At 35.1% G+C, this 20472-nt stretch overlaps 1 protein-coding gene across 2 annotated transcripts in view; it reads left to right on the top strand.

Moving 5' to 3' along the window:
- Positions 1-539: 539 nt before the first annotated feature.
- Glra3 (glycine receptor alpha 3) overlaps positions 540-20472 on the top strand; it is a 124364-nt gene continuing 104431 nt past the window's right edge. The window contains exon 1 of one of the 2 annotated variants that reach the window (XM_048330596.1): positions 540-658. In XM_048330596.1, the coding sequence (XP_048186553.1) occupies positions 588-658 (71 nt within the window). In that variant the 5' untranslated portion in view covers positions 540-587. The remainder of the gene's footprint in view (positions 659-20472) is intronic. The other variant, XM_048330597.1, reaches the window with a different exon arrangement.

Below are 20472 nucleotides of genomic sequence, written 5' to 3'. Positions count from 1 at the left end.
CTGAGCCCCTCCTCCCGTTGTAGATGGTCTGTCACTCTGTCCCGCTGTGAGGTCGTGATTGGTGGGCAGGACCGGGTCGCCTGGGCCTGGCCCCGCCCCCGTTCCCCTTTGCAGAGCAACCCTGGTCTTCACCAAAGGTGGAAAGCGAGATTGCAGCGGGCAGGCAGGCAGGCGGCATTTGGGCCAGGTGGAAAAGCATCCTTGCTTGGCTGCGGCTGCAGTTCCTCCTCCAGCCTTGGGTCTGCTCCAAGTCGAGAGCGTTCGTTCCTTTGCAGATAGAGCTTCGGTGAACTGTTGCTCACAACCTAGGCATCGCACGCACTTCTCATCTCTTGCATTTGCACGTTGGTAACGCCGACACTCCCCCCTCTGCTCCCTGCCTTTCCACGGGAAGGGTGAGAGGAATTGCCAGCTTTTCCCAGAGGGTCTCCAGGCACTGTGGGGAACTGTCTAAGGTGCTGAAGCTACCGGGGCATCCATCTCCAGGAGAACCCACTAGGTTCCATAGAACGTCTCCTTGCCTGCCTTCTGCGTGCCCCATGCCTTGGATAAGACTCTTTTCAGGATCGTGAACATTACTCCGTACCATGGCCCACGTGAGACACTTTAGGACGTTAGTTTCTGGATTTTACTTCTGGGAAGCTGCATTGTTACTCAGGTAAGTCCCCTTTTGCGTGTACCGCCAGAACTCATTAAGGGGATGCCTTCAGTGGCAGCCACTTGTTATGGTTGGCGCTGGGGAATGTGCAGGGCTTGGTTGTCTTGCTGGACCAGTCCCTTCTTTGATCGTGTATTTTAATAGCAGGCACCTTGTGTTAGTTACAGCTGAGAAAAGCAAATCATTTCCAAAGCTGACATCTCACATACTGCCTTTTAGGTTTTTTTTTAGAATTGCATTTTTTAAATGGATTCTGTTTTTCAGGAGTTTGTTCATTATTAAAAGTTACAACGCATTAGTAAAGGCAGCAATACAGAATATAAGGATATACAGATCAGAGAAACTGAAAATTGCATATGCATCCATATATTAAGTGAAATGATTTTAAAAAAGGCCTTTGTAGGTACTAGTTTGTAATGACCTAGTTTAGTAATGCAGGAAGTCAATATTATAAATAAATTATTACTTATGTTCTTGTGCTGGAATTATCTATTTGAAGAAATCTGTATAGAAAACACATTAACTTGTGAAATTGTTTTAAAACTTATCACATTATATTTTTATTTATAGTTGTATTAGGCAAGCTTGAGAGATTAGGAAAAGGATAAGCAAATTTAGTCACTGTTCTGAATGAAAAAAATGCAAAAGAAAAAGAAAGGAAAAAGAAAGCAGAGTAACGCAGGAAACTGTTCATATAACTGTTTGAACAACTAATATAAACTTTATTTTATAATTACCATCTAATTACCATAAGATTTCCATTTTTAAACCTGATAACGTTTTCAGTGGAGTTGGAGCTAAATAGAGTAACATATGCATTTTCTGATTTCTATTCAAAGCATGCAAGTGTTTTGGGTTTTTTTTTTTTTTGCGTGTTTGTGTTTTTGTTTTTTCTGAGTTACCATGTCAACTTTTACTCTTTGGGCAACCTTGAATAAATGTAAGGTATGTCATAAGACAATTTATAAAAAAAAATGACATAATTTTGATATGTTTGTATCCAATAAAAACTGGTTGAAAAGGTTTTTATATTTCTGAAGTTGTTGATATTTTTTATAACTTTAGGGTTTGGATGATTTTGAACAAAATCTTTTCAGTAAAAATGTTTTAATGTGATTCAGCAAATTTTTGTTTCTTGGTCAGAAATTTCATATAAACAAAAATTGTACAAAGCTCATATTTATGAAACATGAATGAGAGGAGTACAGACCTCATTTTCTACTTGAAGTTGATCCTTTCATTATATTTATTTCTCATGTTAATGTCATGGATGATATTATACATTTTTCAAATATTTCTCTTTGGTTTACTTGATATTTTGGGTGAGTAAGATGTTTTAGTCACTGAGATCGAGTTTGCATAATGCAATTCACTCTGACATTTGTTATAATGCCTTGCTAGGTACATAGCGTCGTCACTGGACCTGATCTGTGATTAATTTTATTGACATTTACAAAATATGTATTTCAATTTGATGATTGTTGTTATAATTTTATATCTTCATTAATACCAGTTATTGTGGATAGAACAGTATTTTTATGATAAACCCTTTAAAGGATACATGGAAGGCATTTCCAGTATTGAAGTATACATATATATGTATATATATATATATATATTCTTTCCTTCATACAATTTTATTCTGGTATTAAGATTTTTCTCCACCTTTGACTAGACTTACATGAGAGTAGCTCATATTCTATGAAGAACTTTAATGACTTGTAAAAATTAAGTATATTCAGTTTCAGTGATGGCTCTTAAGAAGAGGAATTCCACACCAAAGAAAGAGAAGGTCCCTCTACTGGAGATAAATTGTAAATTAAATAGCTTTCAAGACCGTTATTTGCTCATTACATCTATTTGTGATATATTGAACAAAGTGAAAATAAGAAAAAAATAAGGACAAAGAAATAGTGTTAGTATACCTGCCCATTTATTTCCGAATTTAATTGTTATTTTTGAAGTTTTATTTAGTTTCCAATTGGCACACAAGGAGTGATCATATTTATGGGCACTGTGTAATGTTCTAAGAAATGTATACATTTGTAATATCAATTTATAAAATCTAACATATTTTTTACCTTAAATCTTTATTAGATTTTGATTAATGTTCATCTAGAATCCTTTTTGTTTGTTTGTTTCTTTGAAATACAAAATAAAGTATTACTTACTATAGTTAACCTACTGTGTTGCAGCATGCCAAAAGTTCTTCCTGATTCTTAAGTTTGAAAAACTCTTTCCAGGGAAATATGGAGTCAAGGAGAATAATCAAAATATATCAATATTTGTAATTAAATCGTTTTCTGGTACAAATATTTTAATAAGTTTATAATAGTGTTCATTTTGTTGAGATATATATGTGTTTGTGTAAATATACATATGGGTATATGTACACATACATACCCCTCCACACACACACATACAGTGAAAATACCAAAATACTTGTCAAATTTCCATGGATAAAGTGAATAAACTCATGAGAAGAGATCACAAATTTGTTCAAGATCCCTGTGATATCAACTGCCCCTCCTACTCCCTATCTTTTCCCAAGCATTACTTTGTCCACAGATGATTAATTAATTCTAATGAATACAATTACACATTTCCTGCTTCTGACCATTCTATATTCCTGTAAGTCTATGTTTCTGAACATTGTATGATTTAGCCATATTATAGAGGATCACTAGAAATAACTCGTTCTCATGACTACATAATAATTCTCTGTATGAAAAAAAATCACAGTTAACTTAGTCTTTGTCCCATTGATGCTTATGTGAATGTATTTTAAGCCTGGGCTAATGCATAGATGTCATGCATGGCCTTGAGTATCATTTGTGGTGATAACACACACACATTCCTTGTCTTCTTCAAGACTGTCTCTAGGAGAGGACTTGTTGGATTGGGGATGAACACGGCATGTTCTCGTTAGCATTATCAAGTACTGCGAAGTTTCCAAAGTAGTTGTGTCTGTTTGTATTCCTGTCAAAAGGGTTTGAGTCCTGTTAATTTCTAGTTTAAACTTGACTAGTGCCATGTTGTCATTTATTATGCAAATTTCTACCATTTTCTTTGATTATTATGATAAGGGCATAGGTATTTCATCTCTTCTATGCATCCAAAATTCTTTTTTTTTTTTGGCCAGTCCTGGGCCTTGGACTCAGGGCTTGAGCACTGTCCCTGGCTTCTTCCCTCTCAAGACTAGCACTCTGCCACTTGAGCCACAGCGCCGCTTCTGGCCGTTTTCTGTATATGTGGTGCTGGGGAATCGAACCTAGGGCCTCGTGTATCCGAGGCAGGCACTCTTGCCACTAAGCTATATCCCCAGCCCCGCATCCAAAATTCTTGAACATTAGTAAATAAGACTGATTAAGTCAGATAAAACCTGAAGAACAAAGGATATCTAGCTATTACACTTAGAAGTATTCACCACCATAATGCTTCAAAAGCATAGGACATTCTTAAAGGAAAAATTTTTAAAGAGTATTAAAATGTGAGAAAGTTGTAGAGTATAGGAAACATGATTTTTTAGATAGCAAAGTATATTAAGATTCATTTTTGCTTATATAGTGCTATTTTATTAATTCTTTTATGCTTTTATTTTTCATACAAATAAATTAGAGAAAAACCATCAGTGTTCATCTCTTTGAAATTCAGATAAGTGATAATAATTAAAAGCTTACAGAATAAATTCCCAAAGTACAAAACCTGACAAAAATATCTCATCTGAATCAATTATCTTTACCTCATTTAGGTTTTATCTTCACAGTTTGATACAACACAAGTTTGCTTCTTGAATAAATTATGATATGTCCTGTCAAACACTGAATGTGTGAATTTCAGAAGTCATGATATTTAGTAATAAGATATTTTCTTGGTTTAATTCAAAACATGTAAAAAAATATTTGGCTTCAATTTTCTTGGTTTTTATCTTCTTATATTTTTGAAGATGAGACATTTCCCTTTTAATGTTTTTGCTTCAGTTTTTCTTATGTAACATATTGAAGGAAAACATATTCCAAAGTATTAACTTTGGATATTACAATGATTTACAGAATACAAGCTTTTGAGCCAAAAATCCATGAAGTTTCTTTTAAATTATGTTACTGATAATACACGATTTTCCCCTTTTACATCTCAATAAAGTCATAAATCGCCTAATGTGAAGAAGCCTCATAGCCCAGCTGCTTAGCTGATGCTTCAAGTAGTTCACCTTGTAGTCTCAGGAAACAGCTTACAAAATATATCCTCTTCTTTACAGAATAGTACACAGAGGCAAGACCACCAACATTTTATGCATTTTATGAGGATGTTAAGCCATTCGATAAGATACACTCAACAAATTCTTGGCACAATTGTTTTGTGCTAAGCAATTAGCTATGGAGCTTTAGGATACTACCACTTGTTCCATGATGCAAATTAAGATCTAGAAGAAAATGCAGTACTGATGTCAAGATAAATACAAGCAGCAGTGCTTTAAGGAATAGAAGGTAGGAAAGTGATGAAGAAGTCTTGGTAGTTGTGTTGGACCTTGAAAAACACTTGTCCAGAAATACAAAATAAAGGAGTTTGTCATGTTACATAGTTGTACAATAAATATTTAGGGAGTGGTGTCTGCTAAAGTCAGTGGAGGAGATAGCAGTTTATGACTTAATACTATATTCTACAGGCCATTACAATTTAGTTGGGTACAATAATAAATTGGAGAGAATTTGGAGGACTTGAAGCTATTACAATGGACTATGGAAAATTATTCAGAGACAAATGATTTAATTATAACTAGATAGTTAGTCTTACAGGAATAGTATTGTAACCTGCTCAAAACATCTATAAAGAAACTCCCTCTTTCAATAATAATAAATGACCAGGTCATTGGTGTACAACTATATTCACAGCTACTAAGACATCTGATGCAGGAAGATCACCTAAACTCAGGAGTTCAAAACCATAGTCTGGTCAGCTGTCTCAAACAACAACAACAACAACAAACCCCAAACATACAAAACAATCATAAAATTGTTAATAATGATTAGTAACAAAGTTATTTCCAGAAAAAGTGAAAGAACTTCAAGAATAGAAATCAAATTTGCTTTGTGAAAGATTTGAGAAGTAGGGCTGGGAATACGGCCTAGTGACAAGAGTGCTTGCCTTGTATACATGAAGCACTGGGTTCAATTCCTCAGCACCACATATATAGAAAAAGGCCAGAGTGGCGCTGTGGCTCAAGTGGCAGAGTACTAGCCTTGAGCAAAAGGAAGCCAGGGACAGTGCTCAGGCCCTGAGTCTAAGGCCCAGTACTGGGGGGGAAAAAAAAAATATTTGAGAAGTAGAACTGGCATTTTAAGTAGCTGCATTTTAAGTGACTACCTAAAATGCCAGTATATGTAGTGAAAAAATTAATTATTGCATATAAAAGAACACTGAACTCAGGTGAGTGTGTTATGATAGTAGCTCTGAATTCTGAAATCAGTAGTATATAAATCTACATAAATTTAGCTGCTAGAACTGAAACTTTAACAATGATTTTTAAAAAGAAAAGAAAAACAAGAGCATGAAGGAGAAAGAATGGAGAAATCCACTAATATGCAATGAGATTCTAACACTTAGGACGGGCCACAGAGAAATACTCAGGGCTGGTAAAGCAACATGGTTACCTAGTTTTATTCTCCCCCTGAGACAGGCCCTTATCAATAACATTTGTATTTCTATCAATTTCCTCTGGAACATTCCATTAATTTAAATGCAAGTAGTACAATAAACTAGTCCACAATTGCCCAAGATACATTTTACTCCACTTCAGTTTTCTCAGGAAAATTGAGGGAACTGTTTTTGACTCCTGCTGGAAAACCATGAAGCATATAAAGTGAATCTTTTCTAAATATACCACCAAACTTTTACTGTGAGTATCTTTATGTCTAGAACAACAGTCCTTATTGAGGCATATGTAGGCATCTCTCTACATAACATTGTGGAGCTTTGGTTTTGAGATATTGTTTGTGTTTATGCCCTGGGGTTATAATTTCCCATGAAGAGAATGACATAGCTTATGGGTTTGTTTTGTTGCATGGGGAGATTTCCCGGATAGAAAACAAGCTGACCATCTCCAAAGTGGAGTGAAGGCAAAAAGCCCACACAAGAATTTCTCTAGCAAACACTGTGGGAGTGACAGCTGTTTAATGACAGAAGATAAAGTGAGTCTAGCACTGCATAGCACCAACATACATCTTCAGAAAACCAAGTTTAATCCTTATATGCTGAGAAAAATCAGTGATTAATAGAAGAGGCTCAATTATTGTGCATTTCTGAAATTCTCTTAGAATTTCAATACTAGAGCTACTTCAAGGAGGAAGTATTTATGACACCTCACAGACAATTGAATGTACTGAAGGATTTGGTACCATTAGAAATGGCATAAAAATCTACAGCTTATTAATATTCTCTAGGAATAGTTTGTTACATGGAAGAACTTTAAACACAAATAATAAAAATTCTTTATGAAGTCCCATAGAATTTGCTATCACCAATCAGAACAGATAACTAAATTTAGGATAACAGATTAAATTGGAGGTAAATTTAAATTTAAGAATTGCTGAAAAATACCATCTCTGACAGATTGCCCTTAATCTTTAAAATTACCAGAAATAAAGACTTCTATTTTTCAGGTGAAAAAAATTATAAAATAATTTTAATGATAAGATCTAAAAAAAAGTACTATTTTTTCCCTAAGTCAAAGTGAACTCGTTTATTCTACAAATAACTGCATAAATATTCCACAAATATTTTTGTCTGTATTTTGGCTGTTTCCTCCACTTTTTGCTTATGGAAACTATTCCTATATTTGAAGCATGGTTTTGATTAGCATCATTTTCCAGGCCAGTGCTCCATGCATGAAGCTTACACGCTCTAGTTTCAAGTTGCCTGTGGAATTCTACTTGAGTCTCTCTGTAACTTCTGTAAATATACATATATGTATGTATATGAATAAAACTGAACTTCTAATAATATATCACAATAGAAGAGAGAAGCATGCCCTCATTTTTTATTTGAAGTTAAGTTTTTCATTCAAATTGTGCATAGTAACATGATATTATTTTTCCTTCCTTTTTTATCACCTTCCTCTTTCCTTCCCTCATAATTTCTGTAATAAAGATTAAATTAAGGACTGCCCTAGCCTATTCCTTTTTTAATTTGCTTCTCTCACTAACTGCAATCTTTCTTCCTCCATCATTTGAGAAGCTGGATTTATCACCATGCCTGGCCAAGAACATAATCATTATTGGTTTGTTTTTTGTTTTACCTCCATAATATTTAATTCAATGTCACAATGTCACAAATAGAGTAGATTCACAGCATGCAATATATCAACTTGATAGGACATCTGCCTTTCTCTCACATTGACTTATGACATTCATTGAAATCTGTGTTATTATTTGAAGTAAAAAGGGAATCCAGTCTCACAAAAGACACAGAATGAAATAAATCTCTTTAGAAGACATTACCTACTCAGAATGGAAGGTGTAAAGTAAATAGAAGTTGAAAGCATCCAGTGAATAGTGAGGGATTTTCTTTTCTTTTGCCTCATAAAAATTTGAATTGTGTATTGTATAATGAAGTGTAAATGAGCATGCAACTATACCATGACTATGCATTGGTTTCTCATTTTTTTCAATGTTGCCTCTGTATTTTGTGCATTGAAATATGACTATTTAAAAATGGAGTTTAAACTAAAGTAGTACTCACACTTGCTAGGCAGGCACTGTACCACGTCAACAACTCTGCCAGAAAGTTTTGTGTTGGTTTTTTTTTTTTTTTTTTGAGTTAGGGTTTTGTTTCATAGCTGGGCTAACCTGGAATTCCATCCTCATATTTGTGTTTTCTTACATCAGTAGAATGTTTGCTACACCACTGTGCAGTGCCATTGGTGATGACAGGGTCTTTCCCAGGCTAACCATAGCTGCTATTCTCTCACTTCTGCTTCCAAAGTAGCCAAGATTACCAGCATATGCCATCATTTCTGGCTTTAAAAGTAGCATTTCTGGCCTACACCCTTGAGGTCATACACTTCGTATTGTAATGATCTATCATTATAGTCTATCATGTACTTACATTAAAATCAGAGTTCTACTTTTTGAGGTCATAACCTAGAGAAAAAGCAAGGCATCTGACTTCTTTGGAGTTAACTAGGACTTTTCTGTTTTTTGGATTTTTTTAATGAACAGTTGGCATTCTTTATCTACTGCTAGGCTTTTAGTTAACTTAGTCATAAAAATATTAGACAACATTAACAATCACTTTCTATTAGATGATCAATTCTCAGAAGCTGATGAGTTTTCTATTAATAAATTTTGGGTAACTGCTGTCCTTACTAATGTCATTGCTGAATGATTTTCATAATTTCATCTGTCTATATCTGCAAGATACTCAACGATATTGTTAACTACAGCAATTTCTCTATGATTTAGACTGTTTACCTATGATGTTAGATTCAAATAAAGCTTATGTTCCTTTTTAAAGTAAAACTCCTATTCAGTTATCTTCAGTCTCTCTAAAAAAAACAAAAAAAAAACAAAAAAAAAAAAACCCAGCTCTAATCCTTGCCCTCCACCAAGTTGAGGTGAGCATGTGTCTTCCCCATGCCAGTGCATACATGTCAATCATGTGAATTTCTTCAGAGCAGTTCAATAACATACTTCCAGTCCTCTTTACATGCCTTAATGGGATTTCTTACCCATTGACAGAATTAATTACTTTCCTCCAAAAGCAAATTAACAATACCAATAAATAACTCTCCTCAAGTATAAACAAAATCACAATGTTAATCTTCTCTGGTAGTATTCATGAGAAATTTTGGTGAGATGTTTGTATGATTTTTTTTTCTACATTTCTAATTTTATTTCATTGTGGTAGTGTATTTATACTTGCTCCTTACTGTGGGACACACCTGGATCAGAAAGAGGAAGTCAACTAGCTGGCCCCGCCTGTTTCTCAGTCCTAGGGCCATGTGTGGCTAAGATGGCGCCTGGCGCTGAACCCAGAGGTGGTTCGGAGGGCTGTGACAAGAAATCTGGCCGCCTCTAGGATTGGTCCCTGGCTCTTACACCCTTATGGACAGATCATGCCTCCCTTTACAGTCCCTAGATAGGTGCACTACACCCCTCTCCTTCCTGCCGATGTTTGATCTGATTGGCTCTAGTGCCTTATATTAGTTACATGTGTTCCCCTCAATAAAGGAGATCTTGCAGCAGCTGACTTGTCTCCCAGACATATCTGATTGTCCTGCGGTGAGGGAGGACTGGGTGCAAGCGGTCTGTCGACCCTTTCCTTTCTTGGCTCCTCTGGTTGGGGCATGCCTTCCCTGTCTCTCCCGCAGGTCAGGGGCGCGTGGGGGGAGGGGGGACGGCTAAAAACCCCAACGCCTTACTTCCTATCTCCCCCCAAAAAGCCCACAATCCAGAAGTTTTGCACTTCTCCCTTGTCTTCATTATCCCTCCATTCCACTTTACTATATAAAAAGGTATACTGAGCTTTCATGTTGGCTTATTTTTAAAATATTGGCAAGACATAAATAACACTTTATGTGATAACAATTATACTGAATCACTATTCTACATATAAAATATATTTACATCAATATTTTTGGATTTACTTCTTATAGATCATTTGCTCTTCAAAGAGGAAACCTAAGAAAAAAGCCTAAATAATATCAGTCAGATATTGATGCATAGTACCAAAGTCTACTATTTAAATTTCTATCATTGCATGTATTATAATTCCAGTATCAAAATTACTCTAAAAAATTCTCTCAATCAGATGAGAACCATTGATCATACAGAAAATGTTTTTGTCTTTTTTAAGTTTTATTTTATTGCAAGGGTAATGTACACAGGGGTTACAGTTACATAAGTAAAGTAATGAGTACATATCTTGTGGACCATTGTTACCTTCTCTCTCATTTTCTCCAACTTTCCCTCCTTCTTCAATCCCCTCCCACAAAGTTGTAAAGTCCATTTCTAACATAGTGTTGTTTTGAGTTTCTCTATCTCTGTTTGTATGTACATAATAACCTAGTTCCAAGAAACCCTTTTTTATGGCAATTACAGAAATTTAATCATAAGAGCTATCAAAAAGAACAGCAATTACAGAATGCTGAGAATAGGAAGTGTCATTACAGTTACATATGTAAGGCAGTGAGTACACTTTGTATCAAACTTGTTACCTCCTCCCATATCTTTCCCCTCCCTCCTCCCATATTTCCTCCCCACTCCAGTTGTACAGTTGGTTTACAGCATATTGTCTTGCAAGTATTGCTGTTGTACTGATTCACCTTTTACCCTTTGTCTCACCATTCTGATGTTTCCCTTCCCTTCCCTAGTTCAGATAAATGTATATCCAATACCCAGAGTACCAAAATCAAATACAGTGACAACAGGGGTAAAACCATAGGGAAGAAAAACAAAAGAAAAAGTCATAATTTCACATCATATGTTGAAAATAACAACAACAATGATAAGCCATTTATTTCCATAACTTGGCGGAAGTGTCTTTACTGGTACAAAAAAGACTTTTTACTCTTCATAGCAAAGACATTCAAAGAACAGATCTTCACAATTCATGGAAAGATGATCAGACAAACCATTTTTAATGTAGGCGATGGTTCCTATGTGAAATGGAAGATGTGGAAAACTTCATAACAGCATGTCTAGTTTGCATGTCATAATTTTTTTTAATGAAGAATACTAGTATTATTTTAGAACTACATTCCATAGATCTACATACTTCCCTAGGGTATTAAAGTATCAACAAATATTTATTCAATTGATTTTTTTCTCTATTTGAAAATGTTTAATTGCTATAGTTTGATTGTAAGGAGAAAATATACATTTATATTATGTGTGCGTATCTCAGAATCCTTGCTTCCTTTCTTCTTTTCTTTCTTTTTCCTTTTTCCTTCTGTCCTTCCCATATGCATATGTTGACTTCTGTCATTTAAATTAAATTTGTTCCATTCAAAGTAGAATGCCTGAAATTTATTTATTAGAACAACAAACAAAACAATCCAAGAAGAGACATTACTTTTCAGAAAATTATAGGAAAGGTTTTCCTTAAGGAATAAAAAATGTGAAGTAAGTAACTTTCAGGACTTTAAAACAGCATACCTCTACAAATTACATCCTTATGAGTAATAAAACAGTGATATGCACTAAATGATATTTCTTATAGCTATTGAATCATTTTTATAAAAAGAGACTTACATATTTATTCCACTAAAATATTAAAAATCCTTCCCTTTTTAGGTAGTTCTTGCTGTGTAGTAGAAATAATTGAACCTCCTGGTGTCCTAATTTGCCTCCTGATTTATTTACCTTGAAGGTAGACAAAGCAGAGGCTTATGTAGATTGAACTATTAGAAATCTCTTTCCTGCCTCATGTTGTTTCTTTGTATTAATCTTAAAATACCTGAAAAGATTAGGGAATCCTTCTTTCTTCCTTAAATCCCTGGAATTTAGGATATCTCTTTCTTCCTGAAAATCTTAAATACTGTGAATATCATCAAAGACATTGACTGTACAGCAGATCTCCGCTGGTGCCTTCTGGGATTGCAGTAGAAAATTACATCTTGTGTACAGCTTATCTATTCGCCCTAAATGATGACATATAGACTGATCATTTTCTCTCCTTTAAAATGCCAAAGTATATATCATCCTCTCTGTGTGTCTGCATGGTTATAATATATGTCAACTGACAGCAAAGATTATACCATGAAAGTGAAGCTGGTATGAAACAATTCAAATTTCTAGAGCAAATTAAAATTACAGCTCAGAAATATCATTGAGAAAGATGGGATTGGTGTGTTTACAAATGAACTAATCTTGCAGAATTTTTCCTCATGCACCTGTGTACACATTTGCAAACAAGAAAGAATGTAGACACCAGAAGGAGTCTAATCTTAGTTCTTTGAAGATTGTGTGTCTTTATCCTATAGACCAGAGATACATATAGTATACTCTCTTAAACCATAGTATATAGTGTATATAGATAGAGATACAATGCATATAGTATACTATCTTAAAATACAATGATACACAGGGCTAAATGCATCTACAAAGTAGTTTTTCTAAACTCACAGGATGAAAATGTTATCATTCCTATTTGGCTAAAAAAAATTCCTAGCATTACAACTACAATTTCCCATGTCATTTAACACTACTGTGGCCTGCATTTTAAAATCCATTTTATATGTAAATATATTACAGAGACAGAAAGACAGAGAGAGGTATATTCAGTTGCAAGAAAATACAAAAAGGAGAAAGACACCAGCTTTTAATTACTGTTATTTCAGATTACAAAGTGCATGATAGCACTATTATAAGAAAGATTTTTACTGTGTACTGTTCTTATACCTGTAATCCTAACTGTGAATGAGGGTAAGATCTGAAGATCCTGTATTTGAAGCCAGCTCTGGAAGGAAAGCCCATGAGACTCTTATCTCCAATTAACTACATGAAAGTAGGGAGTGGAACTGTGGCTCAAGGTGGTAGAGTGCTAGCCTAAGCAAAACAGTTCAGAGACAGGGCCCAGCCCTGAGTTCAAGCCCAACTGATTTTAAAAAAGATGTTTCTCCTCTTGAATATTAAAAAAGAGACATAGAAGGCTGGGGATATGGCCTAGTGGCAAGAGTGCTTGCCTCATATACATGAGGCCCTGGGTTCAATTCCCCACCACCATATATACAGAAAATGGCCAGAAGTGGCGCTGTGGCTCAAGTGGCAGAGTGCTAGCCTTGAGCAAAAAGAAGCCAGGAACAGTGCTCAGGACCAGAGTTTAAGCCCGAGGACTGGCCAAAGGAAAAAAGAGAGAGAGAGAGAGAGAGAGAAATAGTAAGAGAAAGAGTCGTTTGTCTTTTTATCCTTTGTCTCTCAATTTTGATATTCCCTTTCACTTCCCTAGTTCTAATACCAGTATATACAGTTTCCAATGTACTCAGATAAGATACAGTTATAATGTGGATACAACCACAGGAAGGGGATCAGAAACAATAGGAGCTACAGTTTCACATGGCATGTTGAAAGTAATTACAACAATGATATAACAATTCTTTCCATAACATGGAGTTCATTTCACTTAGCATCATCTTAAGCATTCATAAGGGCATAGCTATTAGGCTCTTGTGATCCTCTGCTGTGACTAGCCTAAAAAGACAGACGACTCAAAAAGAAATACTTGCAAAACCATTTGGTGTAAACCAACTGAACAACTCATGGGGGGAGAGGGAAAGGAGGAGGGGGGAGGGGGGAATGAGGGAGGAGGTAACAAACAGTATAAGAAATGTACCCAAGACCTAAGGTATGAAACTGTAACCTCTCTGTACATCACTTTGACAATAAATAAGAAAAAAATATATAAGTGAGAAAAAAAGAGAAGGAAAAATTATGAATGTGATAAGAATGAGTCAGAAATGAATATTTTCAATCTTTCTCTTGTTTTATCACCCTTATTGTAGGATTTCTTCTTTAAAAATGCAAGGTATATAGAGTAATTCTTGTCATGAAAGAGGATTTGTAGCCATTAGAAAAGAAAAAAGGCTCCTTTGTAAAGATACTTCCAAGGTGTTAAATATTTCTGTTTTCCTTTTGTGGGTCCATGGGCCCAAGTTCTGGCCGGTAAATTATAAACAGATATGCTTAAGGTCTTGGCAGTACCTTTAAGAGGGCCCAAAATACTCTGAGTATATTTTACTATCACTACTGCAAACTTAGTCCTTAAAGTAAAGAACAGGGATTATTATCAGAAAGAAAGAGGAAAGATCAAATTGTGTTTCAGGCATATCACTGAAGATGTAATATGGAAAGCTAAAGAGAGATTCTGTTAATGAGTGGGGAGGAGAAAAACCAGCTCCAGGAAAGTATTGTATGACCAATATAATGAGATATTCCAAAGATGGAAAGCAAGGACAGCTATCAAAGACAAATTGCCCACTAATTGAATGTGAGAAAGAGAGAGTATAGCAGAGTAATAATCATTTGTATAATACTATTAACCTGGTTGATGACAGTACTTTGGTAAAAATATAAAATAAAAGCATCCAGGTCCAAAGTGGTGGTATATGCCTGTAATTCCAGTGCTGTTGAAGTCATAAGTAAAAGTATTGGGGGCTGGAAATATGGCCTAGTGGCAAAGTGCTGGCCTCATATACATGAAGCCCTTGGTTTGATTCCTCAGCACCACATATACAGAAATAATGGAAAGTGACACTGTGGCTCAAGTGGTAGATTGTTAGCCTTGAGAAGAAACCAGGTATAGTGCTCAGGCCCTGAGTTAAGCCCCAGGACCGGCAAAACAAACAAACAATAAACTATAAGTAAAAGTATCGGGGGCTGAGAAAAGCTCTAGGTATAAATTAAGACCTGTACAAAGAAATAACTAAGGCAAAAAGAATTGGTGGATGTGGTCTAAGTGTTGGAGCAGGTGTGAAGCCATAGGAAAGAAAGAAACGTGAAAGAAAGCAGGAAGGAAGGAAGGAAGGAAGGAAGGAAGGAAGGAAGGAAGGAAGGAAGGAAGGAAGGAAGGAAGGAAGGGAGGGAGGGAGGGAGGGAGGGAGGGAGGGAGGGAGGGAGGGAGGGAGGAAGGGAGGGAGGAAAGGAGGGAGGAAAAGAGGGAGAGAGAGAGGAGGGGAGGAGAACATGGAGAGGAGAGGAGGGGTGTGGGAAGGAAGGAGGGAGAGATACATGGAAAAAGAAAGAAAGAAGAAAGGAAGGAAGGGAAAGAAAGAAAGAGAGAGAGAAGGAAAGAAAAGAGAAAGAAAGAGAGAGAAGGAAGGAAGAAGGGGTGGGAGGGAGGGAGAGAAAAGGAACATTATGTAGAAAGATTCATATGTCAAGTTTCATATATATGTACATATATGTATATGTACACATGTGTGCATCTACGTATGTACATATTTGTAGATGTATGCACATCCCTTCTGGAGTGGTGATATATAAAATGCAACCATTTTATTAACATAAAAATCAACACTTTGGTCCCTTCTTAAAGCTACAAACAATGAAAACCACAAATTTCTCAATCAGAATTTGAATTTTGCTACAAGATATAGCTATGTATCCTGGAGTCCAACTAAACCATTTGTTACTTTGGCAACTATAAATGGTTCACCCCCAAATAGTTTAAGATTATAGATAGAAGGCATACGTTTAGAAGAAGGAAAGTGGAGAGGAACAGAAATGGGGAACTGGGGTTATGAGGGCAAAAATGTGAGCTAATATCCAACCTGGAATGTGAGCATCCTGTGTGTTCTGAGTATTAGCTTTATTTAGATCATAAGCATCACCAGTTGACTTTCTTCTCTTTGTTCTCTTTTACATTTTTAATAGAATACAACCTCATGAAAAGTTTCTGAGATAGGGAAATGTTCATTAAAAGGAAATTCACACCATATGTATTGCTAATATTCACTTTTTGTGTGCTTGCCACTTTTAAAACGTGTTTCACTTGTTTGTTTGATATATGCCATTTCTCTCTCTTGAAAAGAATGTGGCAGTCAGGCATAGTGGATGCTTCCTGAAACACAGGAAGAAAAAGGTCCACCATCTCTGAAACATACTAAGCCAGAACAACTTCTGTGGGAAGGTGACATGTACATAAATATTGCTAGTCCCACACTTGAGAGCAACTGTTATAATACTGTCACTGCTCTGTGGATTCAGTACTACTTATGGGGAAAATGAAGAACTTGAGAGTACTCCTTTTGAATGTTCTGTGTGCATTTCTTTCATGATGCAGGTACTCTAGAGACTAGGGCTTGAACTTATGCTTTTATGTCCTGAATCCTATTGATTTGGGAATTTATAAAAACATATATTTTAGTAGGCACTGGTGCAAGCAAAATTAATTATACACAGGATCTAGAGAGATCAAAATAGAGAAGCTCTACTTCTGTGTTTTTCTCTTTGTAAATACTATAACTTTAAAATCTAAATTACAAGAATATTTCAATAAGTACTACTCATTCATAGAGGACGAGATTGAGGTGTTTATAATTATATTGCTGGAGTTCTCTTTTAAAAAAATGAAACACATCAGAATAAAATGAAACTTACCATGTTTTTCAAACAAATCTTGTGCATTTTTTTTAAAATTAGGAGGTATATGGACAAATAAAATTCAGAAGACAAACAACACGTGATCAGCTTTATTCTACTTGTTTTATATAATCATTTTGAAATGATTACAAAAAAAAAGTTGCTGAAACCATATTAATGTGCTTTTGATAAGATATTGAAGTATGTTGGGAAATATAAAGAACAAAATTAACTTAGGTTGAACTTCAAATGATCCACTTTTATCACTACAGCAAAGTAGTGTATTGGTATTATTTGTTTGCCCCATTCATTCCCGTAAAATAAGTTCTAAGACATAATCTGTACAGTCAGACGTGAAGTTTCTATTCTCAGACAAAGGATTATGGTTTAGAAATATTGCATCAACAATGAAAATTGGTAAGCAATAGACCCATGTACATTTCTAATATAATCTGTGGCCTTTTGGTAGAATTACATTGAAAAAGACCCATTTCAGGATCAGCTAAGGAGAGAAAATGTGGAGGGCCTGAGGTTTAAGCAAAAGCATTGATAAAATTTCCTTAAGCAAAAGTATACTTTCAAATGTACAATAACCAGGCTTCACTGCATTGTTAATGATTGCAGTTATAACTCTGGGGTACTCTGTCTCTTTTCTAAATGAGAGGAATATATATATATATATATATATATATATATATATATATATATATATATATATTTTTTTTCTTTCAAGAAGATCTCAATTTCTAAGTTTTCCTTTGGTTGGAAAACAAAAATTGTGTTACTCTCTGAGCACCCATATTCCAATAACAGTAAATTTCCTTGTCACTTTTCAATTGTTTAAAAAAGGAAGTGGTAAAAGTCTATGCATGCTGTATGTGTTGTAATGTGTGTGTGTTGTGTGTTGTATGTGTCTTGTGTGTGGTATGTGTATCTGTTATGATATGTGCACATGTTGCTGTATGTATATGTTATGGATTGTACATGTGTTGCAGGATGTGTGTATGCATTTGTGCTGAATACACAAATTTTGTAGGAATTGGGTGCTGGTGGCTCATGCCTCTAATCCTAGCTACTCAGGAGGCTGATATCAGGCATGCGGTTCAAAGCCTGCCAGGGCGGAAAAGTCTGTGAGACTCTTATTCCAATTAACCACCACGAAAACCAGAAGTAGCACTGTGGCTCAAACTTGTAGTGCCCTAGCCTTAAGCACAAAAGCTTAGACAGAAGGCCCAAGCCCCTGAGTTCAAGCCCCACAACCATGACAATACATACATACATACATACATACATACTGTTTGAAGTAGAAATGGAGGGGTGGAGAATGGCCAGCACTTGGGCCACCTAAGGCTTGAGAAATCTTTTGGTCCACGACATCACAGACACATTTTCTTTTCCATGGTTTTCCACCTCTGTCTGCCTAAATTGATAATTTGCATGGCCTTCAGGTGATTTTATGAATATTCAGATATCCTTTGTTTGAAGAAAGGTTGCCTACTCCTGGAGGCTAAGGTAAGAAGTCTTTTTGCATATGTTAGAGAGAAAAGAAAGAAAGAAAGAAAGAAAGAAAGAAAGAAAGAAAGAAAGAAAGAAAGAAAGAAAGAGAAAGAATGGAAGGAAGGAAGGAAGGAAGGAAGGAAGGAAGGAAGGAAGGAAGGAAAGGAAAGGAAAGAATATATATAATATATATGTATGTATGTATGTATGTATGTATGTATGTATGTATGTATATATTCTCCTCAGAAGGAAAAGAGGTACCACATACTTATGAGAAATAGTCTCCAGTATGTGAGTCATCTTAAGAAATCAGCTTCTTCAATTACCAGGAAGACAATAGTTGCAATTATTTCTCCCAAAATGCTGCTATGGGGATTCAGAAGGAAATTGGCATTTATAAATCAACAAAACAAATAAATATGGCATATGGTGCTCTCTCTGTAATAATTAATGTAATAACTACCAATCTACGTTTATAATTTTGAACACAATCATTATAGGCATTCAATTAAACTATATTTCAAAATATTTTTTGAATTTTATTTTACTTAGTTATACTTGCTTAGCTAATTGTTACCTGATTAAGTGTTCAGTATAGAAATCCAAAGACTTGAAGTAAATCAGAACTGCTTTTGACCGCACCACTACTATCTTCCTTTTCTCCTGAGAGATAATCAGTGAGCTCATTTAATACATTGCTTTACAAAAGAAATATGATAGTCTGCATATTTATGTAAATAAATATGCCAATAAAGGAATAGAGCTTTGTAGTAGTCCAAAGAAAATGGTCTGGCTTCAGGAAGCAGTACTATTTTATTGATCTATTCTGTGGGGTTTCTGTCACAGGGAGGAACTAGCTGAAAACTGATTCCTAGCCTCTCCTCACCCCCTCCACAAAAATTCTATCACAGAAGGGAGAAATGAGTCTGAGTCTTTTTCTTTTCCTGTTTCTCTTTCGACTTTAGGTAGGGTGGGGTGCTTGTGAATCATTCTCATTTTCCACATGGCATTCCAAGACCAGTGCAACCACTGCACCCCAGGACAGCAAACACTTCATCATGTCAGCTTTGTCACTTAGAGATCACCATGATTGCAAGGACCTTACCCTTTAGCAACATTTCTCCAGTTGTTCTAGATTTGGGGTGAGCAGAATCCTATGGATTCTAAGAATGTAGCAAAATACTGCTTTATATCTACTACTTTTTCACTTAATGTTATACTTTTGGTACTTCCTATTTCAAAATACATGAAATAATATATGGTTTATTGCTAACAAGTCAAAAGTACTTGTATACTAAAGATATTTAAAAACATGATAATAACTGTTATTATATTTTGTTTAGCACAACCAATAGTGTACTAGTGAATTAGAAGGATATGTTTTAACATTTAAAATATGTAATATTTAAATTTGAAATTTCCACTTAACATGGCTATATTAATTTACATTATTTATTATATTACCTCACTGACTATCTTAACCAATAGACACAAATTTATTTTCAGCTTGATTGCTGATTATCTTGGTTGTGTTTCTTCTGCCATGATATATAGTCCTTGGCTACAGAGTCAATATTGGTATATCCCTCTATTGAAATCAGAGTTATCAGTAATAATTGTCACAGACATATAACTAAATGAATGCTGTGATATGTGTTTTGAAAACACACAGATACACATATATACAGTATATGCATAATTGCCTATGCATATATATTACTGTATGAAATGAAATCTTGGGGAATATTCTTTCTTTTACCTTGGAAATCAATGTGGTTTAGTCTTCATAAGAATTTTAGGTTTTTATTTTTACATGGCTTAGTCCATGATTTTTAAAACTTTTTTGTATGTTTGTTGTATAAAATAGGTTTTCTTTAAAGCTTCATGCATGCAATTACTAGCATAATGATATGTAAAGCCATAGCTTTAAGTATATTATTGTTTTCTCTTACTAATCTGAGAATTAAACCCAGGAGCTCCCAAATGCTAAGCAACATAACTGACACTGTGTTAATAATATTAATCCTAATTATTATAAATGCCTAACTAAATATCTTGAGCTTCCCAAATTCAGAAATAAATGATTCTTAAAAGTGTTTAAATGAAATCAGAACAAGAGATCTAAACTTCATGAAAAGTCTTTGCTACAGTTGACACCTAATCTTCTCAAGGAAGACATATTAGCCAATGATTCTCTCTCTCTTTCTCTCTCTGTGTATGTATTCTTTTTGATTACTTATT

The sequence above is a fragment of the Perognathus longimembris genome, chromosome 21 (genome assembly GCF_023159225.1).
Source record: "Perognathus longimembris pacificus isolate PPM17 chromosome 21, ASM2315922v1, whole genome shotgun sequence".
Taxonomy (NCBI): domain Eukaryota; kingdom Metazoa; phylum Chordata; class Mammalia; order Rodentia; family Heteromyidae; genus Perognathus; species Perognathus longimembris.
Note: the sequence above shows the minus strand (reverse complement) of the source record. Positions and strands in the feature narration are given on the sequence as shown.